Raw genomic sequence first — 7,021 nt, forward strand, 5'->3', positions numbered from 1 at the left:
CATCATCAGACATGTCTAATGGACAGAGTCGTACTTCATCAGACATGTCTAATGGATAGAGAGCCGTGCTTCATCAGACATGTCTAAAGGACAGAGTCGTACTTCATCAGACATGTCTAATGGATAGAGAGCCGTGCTTCATCAGACATGTCTAAAGGACAGAGTCGTACTTCATCAGACATGTCTAATGGATAGAGAGCCGTGCTTCATCAGACATGTCTAATGGATAGAGAGTCATGCTTCATCAGACATGTCTAACGGATAGAGAGCCGTGCTTCATCAGACATGTCTAATGGACAGAGAGCCGTGCTTCATCAGACATGTCTAATGGACAGAGAGTCGTGCTTCATCAGACATGTCTAATGGACAGAGAGCCGTGCTTCATCAGACATGTCTAATGGATAGAGAGCCGTGCATCATCAGACATATCTAGAGCCGTGCATCATCAGACATGTCTAATGGACAGAGAGCCGTGCTTCATCAGACATGTCTAATGGACAGAGAGTCGTGCTTCATCAGACATGTCTAATGGACAGAGAGCCGTGCTTCATCAGACATGTCTAATGGACAGAGAGTCGTGCATCATCAGACATGTCTAACAGATAGAGAGCCGTGCTTCATCAGACATGTCTAAAGGACAGAGTCGTGCTTCATCAGACATGTCTAATGGACAGAGAGTCGTACTTCATCAGACATGTCTAATGGATAGAGAGCCGTGCTTCATCAGACATGTCTAACAGATAGAGAGCCGTGCTTCATCAGACATGTCTAACGGATAGAGAGCCGTACTTCATCAGACATGTCTAATGGACAGAGAGTCGTGCATCATCAGACATGTCTAATGGATAGAGAGCCGTGCTTCATCAGACATGTCTAACGGATAGAGAGTCGTGCTTCATCAGACATGTCTAATGGACAGAGAGTCATCAGACATGTCTAATGGACAGAGAGCCGTGCTTCATCAGACATGTCTAATGGATAGAGAGTCGTGCTTCATCAGACATGTCTAACGGATAGAGTCGTACTTCATCAGACATGTCTAATGGACAGAGAGCCGTGCTTCATCAGACATGTCTAATGGATAGAGTCGTACTTCATCAGACATGTCTAATGGACAGAGAGCCGTGCTTCATCAGACATGTCTAACGGATAGAGAGCCGTGCGTCATCAGACATGTCTAACAGATAGAGAGCCGTGCTTCTTCAGACATGGATTCTACACATACTTATGTAGCCCCTCTATTCCTGGTTGAGTCTGTAAACACCGCCATTCCTCCCAGGTGTCAGGCTCCTCATTCGCTTCCATTAATTGTGCAGGACCTAGTCTAAATATTATACTTATGAAGTATAAACAAACTACTGCTGTATAGATTTCAATGACACAGAAAATTCACAGTCAAAATTTGTTGTGTTTTTTGGCATTTGATGTGTGTTTACAGATGTATTATCTTTGAAAGACAAAAGCAGATCCCGTCCATTTGTTGTAGGTTTGAGTGCGCTGTGTATCTTTGCTCTGAATGGAATGTATGGGGACTCAGAGTGGTTACCAAGGTTATGTGCTGCCTTGCTGGAAGAACGATTCTAAACATTCTGTGAGAGACAGTTGGTCAAATAAACTACACCTCAAGTGAGAAATAGTTCCTATACTAATAATTTGAAAACAGCAACATTATCGAGAGAAAAAAAAAAAAAGTACCTTTGACTCAGAAAAATATATTAACACAGAATACCATTCAGAAGTATTATATTTAGACTTGGTCCTCAAATGAATGGAAGTGAATGAGAAGCCTGACACCTGGCTGGAATGGTGGTGTTGACAGCAGGTGACAGCGACAGCAGTGGTCGTTAGACTCGTTACTGTATAGCTTACTTACTTGTAGATTACTTTAGATACTTTTTGAGAAGTTCTAACGTAAACTATCCCTTTAAGGTCTGGAAAACATTGTGGAACGTTTGTATGAATTATGTTTGCAGTGACACAGATACACCAATACTTACTTACTCTTCTTTTCTGGTTTTAACAGGAGATGGGCTCATAAAATGTCTCATCAACATAATTGTTTTCATTAGGGGCCTTTCAGTCTTGACAGTGTTGAATTTGACTCCAAACTCAACCTCTACAAACCCTTCTCTGTGAACAGGGGCGAGATCACTGTAAAGTGTGCGGCTCTGCACGAGAGGTGATATAACATCTTGAGCTACAGGTACTAACTAGGTGGTGCAATGGTGGTTTGAACTGGAAGATCATGTAAGTTCATGGCCTTGTACACTAGAGGGCAGTAGAGTCGACAGGAGGAGCAATCACGCGCGTGCACAACACAACACACTGTTAGATCATTCCAACTGCAGTGCTGGCAGGTCGTTTGACTGACAAAACACAAGGAAATGCAATTGAGAAAAAACAACTTTTATTCCAATAAGGGTCTTAAGGATAACAATCTAAATAAGTAAACATACAAACAAAAATAAAATCATAATCATAATTATGAATAAAATAAACAAATAAACTGCACATAGACTCTAAAACTATAAACTGTCAACTAAACACATATGCAGCCAGGCTAGTCTGTTAATTACAGCATTTCTAGTCGCCAGCTCCAGCATTGAGACCAGCGCATATGGTTATGTAAGCCTTAAGGAACGGTCATCTAAGCCTACATGGAGGAAATCACATCTGTTTAACAGCGGTTACTGTAAGGCCATGCATAGATTATCACAAAAGCTTAACCTATGTGCATGAAAAGGCCAGCAAATTTTACTTTACATAAATGTATCGAATTTTAAATCCCCATCTGGCGGCAAAAAGGCAATACGTCGAATACTGTCCGTCACATATTGGATTCGTTGTAATTCTGTTCAGCGCTAAAGGCTTTAGAATTATGTTAATAAACAGCGCATAACGTCACGTTGAAATGTAATAGATGGCTAATCGACGAATACAAGACCTCCGCCAATACATTGATTGACATACATTGAAAACTTTATTAACAGATTGCAGAATGGGTACAAATAATACAGTACAGCTCAATACACACAATTGTTAAGGGGATGCAGACCAGAGAAAGACTTTCGTCTTGTTTACATCAGGGTCCCCCATTTTCAATTCATCATAATTACCCTCTACAATTACCCTTATTATGGAAACAAGCATACCCCTAATATAAAAAAAAAAAAAAAAAAAAACGCACCAAGTTGACCTGGGTGGATATCCAATTAATTAATCATTATTATTATAAAAAAAAAAAAAAAAAATCCAGTCCACGACGATTAGATGTCCAAGTAGTATTCGCGCGGTGGCAGAATATGTTCTCCTCTAAATAAACGAACCGCTCGCTCCAAATATCCGATCCATTGGGACGACGCGCCGCGCGTCAGGCTCGCAGAGCGCAGAGACTCCCAGTGAGTGAGAAGAGATCTGTTCTGTTCTGTTCTGCTGCCGCTGCCCCTTGCGTGAGAGAGAGATCCCTCCCCTCTGTGTGTGTGTGTGTGTGTGTGTGTGTGTGTGTGTGTGTGTGTGTGTGTGTGTGTGTGTGTGTGTGTGTGTGAGTGTGTGTGTCTGTGTGTTTCTGTGTGTGTGTGTGTGTGTGTCTGTGTGTGTGTGTGCGTGTGTGTGTGCGTGTGTGTGTGCGTGTGTGCGTGCGTGTGTGCGTGTGCGTGCGTGTGGGGGCGCGCCGGAGTCTCGGGCTGGAGGAGTTGGAGCTGTATTGGGTTGGGCTCTAGTTATAACCGCGGAGGATGTGAGTGTGCGTGCGAGAGAGGCGAGCCCATGCATGATGCGCGCCTCCTCCCTCTCTGTGGCTCCTCGGCGGGTGTGTGCGCTGCTGGCTGGCTGGCTGGCGGCGTGCTGCATGTTTGCGAGGCCGAGAGAGTTGCGTGCGAAGAGCTCGGCATGTCATTCAGAGGAATCCGCGCCACCTGAAACGCGAGGAAGTGAAGGCGACTCAATTGGGTATAAAGCATCGCCGGCCACATCTGCCCCGAGCATTACGCGCTGCTGATGAAAACATCAGCTCGTCCGTCACACAGCGATCGAAGCGCGCAGGACTTATTATTATTATTATTATATCGCTTTTATTTTTATATTCCGTGGAATAATCATTGTTTCCATTCCATCACTTGAGTCAGTGAGTTGGAGGCTGTCTAGGATATTATTCCCCCAATTTCTCAACTGAATGACATAACAACAGTCACTATACTGGAATTAACTGATACCAACACAGCGTCTTGGTAAGTGCCTGTATTTATATATAGCTAGTAGATATACCGATCATTGACCTAAACTCTTTATGTTATTACAGTCTATTTTTAATGACACGATTCATTTGATCGGTTTTCATGCAGCATGACTTTTGCTCGTCTTTCTTGCACGACTTGCGCCATCCCAAATGTTGATGCATAATAATAAGCAAGGTGCAAAGCAACGAATCTCTCTTTTTTTTGGGATTGCATGCCTTATATCTCAGAAGATACCCATTTGAATATTCCGGATATACTTTCCTGTGGATTATTTCATTTAGCAAAAAACAAGACGTGTGAAGTTTACACTTTTTTCTTTTTACAAATGCAATCATCCAAGTGGTGCACATGTTTTCATCATTCCTCGACAACAAACATCATAATTTATAACTCTCCTGTGTATGGCCACTCTATAGATACTGTTTTGTGCTCTCATCATCATCCCTGGGAAAAAAAGTTTGTTTTGTGTCACAGCGCACCTGTTACCTACACGGAGCGCAAGAGCATGATCCCTCCAGGAGACTGCATGTACGCGGGCAGGAAGAGGAGGAAGCCCGTCCAGAAACAGTTAAGAAGATCACTTTATAATATTCATGTTCAAACAATGTCTGACCCCCCCCAACCCCCTCCCCCTGAACACGCATTTTGGTTGACGCTAGTTCCAGTTTTTAAACGGTTTCAGACCTTGTCCTGCTGCTGCTGTCGTTTGATTGATTGATTGATTGATTGATTGAAAACTTTATTAACAGATTGCAGAATGGGTACAATACAGTACAGCTCAATACACACAATTGTTAAGGGGATGCAGAGCAGAGAAAGACTTTCGTCTTGTTTACTGCTTTGAAAAAGTGTTGCGGTTGAGCTTCACGTGTCGTGGTGTGGTGGTGGTGACAGTGTCAACGCCTGATGATCAAAGGCTCGAACCTTTATTATCACGTCGACAATGCCTGTTGGCAATGTGAAGTCATTGGACAACAAGGCTTTTAAATGTATATTATTATTATTATTAGACGTTACTTGGTTCACTTGTTCCTGTTCTCTAAATAATCAAGAATGAACACCAATGATATAACGGGCCTATACCAACTAATAGAGGACATTGTCTATTTGACATCATTATGAACATTTTGATATCGTCTTCTAGTCTATAGATATTGTTGTTTCACACATACACCCTAAATAGAAGATTTTTGCTGTGTTTTTCTGTGAAGCAATTATACTCATGGATAAAGAGTATCCCATGGGGTATATACCATGGTATAATATACCACCCCTTTTGCCCATGGTATAACTGTAATTATGATTTTGTATGAAAACTGTATGACTGTATTGCTTCCATGTGGCAAATAGAACTCTGAATCTGAATCTGAATCTGAAAAGTGGATGACACATGTATGCGTTTGAAAACACCAGACACCCAAATTTAGGTCCACACTTGGTTTCTGATATATACGTCGACTTTAGCTGAGAATTATGAAATGGAATTGCTGGTCAAGGCAGAGACAACAGGGTTAGTGGGTTAGTTTGCGTGCGAAGGCTTGTCCGTCTGTCTGCCTCTTCCGAGACAAATGGACACGCACTCTCAAAGGCAGGCACAGAAATCAGACCCCTTCATGACGGACAGAGAACATATGTGGACCGTGTTTAGTTCAGCTGCATGGGAAACGGTCGTACCCCATTCTGAATAGCTGCATGGACAGTAAACATTTAGGAACCTTTTTTGTAATCCCCTCTCTCTGCCACTGAAAAAGTTGACCCTCCACAGCCTTCGCAAAGCCTTCACTGGGGGTTTACTGTACCATCGCCGTCAACCATTCGGATGTTATCGAGCCTATAGATAGGATCCTTGAACACAGAACACCCACCATCAGTTAATATATAAAAGTTTACTTCACTGAGGAGTATAGAGACACGACTCCTCCTTTCTAAAGCTACAAATGGTAACATTTGAGGAAGGAACATGAAAGGAACGCCAGCAGTTTGTGATTTTAACCGTCATAGCGGTGACTTCCACCTCACCCGATGGCGTGGTGTAAAAAAAAAAGGAGAGAGTTTGACAGCTTGTAGGCAGCAAGGCTCCATTGTGGAGGACAGCCTATACCCTCCCTGTCGGCCCTCGGTCTGCCCGGGTCGGTGTGGGAGTCGGGGGGACGCATCTATATACCTCAGTGTCAAGTAGAGGCGATCATCGATGTAGGTGCTATTTGTGGGAAGGAAGACCGTGGTGGTCAGCTCAGCAGCACCTCTCCCCACGTTAGTGTGCGTTCCTCCTCGGGCGCCTTTTTCCTCTATAAGGAGCGTCCTGTGAGCGCCGGGAGAGAGAGAGAGAGAGAGAGAGAGAGAGAGAGAGAGAGATCAGTGCACTTTTTTTTAAATTTCTTTTGGGTTTGACTCCTAAGTGTTGGACTGAGACCGCCAGCCACTGTCTCGCTGACTGTCTATCTGATGTGGGTCAGGCTGTGTCATTTGGGTTCAATCAGCTTCAAGCTCCCTTCCACTAGATCACATGCAGTGACCACACACCACACTGGTCACTGCATACTCTATACACAGCCTGCCCCATACTATACACAGCATACCTTATACGATACACAGCCTGCCCCATACTATACACAGCCTGCCCCATACTATACACAGCCTGCCCCATACTATACACAGCCTGCCCCATACTATACACAGCCTGCCCCATACTATACACAGCCTACCTTATACTATACACAGCATACCTTATACTATACAGTCTATCTTATACTATACACAGCCTGCCCCATACTATACACAGCCTA

General features: G+C 43.5%; 1 protein-coding gene across 1 annotated transcript in view; it reads left to right on the forward strand.

The window, feature by feature from the left end:
• Positions 1 to 3,914: 3,914 nt before the first annotated feature.
• LOC311237791 (aryl hydrocarbon receptor repressor-like) overlaps positions 3,915 to 7,021 on the forward strand; it is a gene marked incomplete at its 3' end in the record, with an annotated part of 26,922 nt that continues 23,815 nt past the window's right edge. Inside the window, exons 1-2 of the mRNA XM_084325769.1 lie at positions 3,915 to 4,226; positions 4,710 to 4,802. Coding sequence (XP_084181895.1) covers positions 4,741 to 4,802 — 62 coding nt within the window. The 5' untranslated portion in view covers positions 3,915 to 4,226; positions 4,710 to 4,740. The remainder of the gene's footprint in view (positions 4,227 to 4,709; positions 4,803 to 7,021) is intronic.

The sequence above is a fragment of the Notolepis coatsorum genome (assembly GCF_963971535.1).
Source record: "Notolepis coatsorum genome assembly, chromosome: 12".
Lineage (NCBI taxonomy): Eukaryota > Metazoa > Chordata > Actinopteri > Aulopiformes > Paralepididae > Notolepis > Notolepis coatsorum.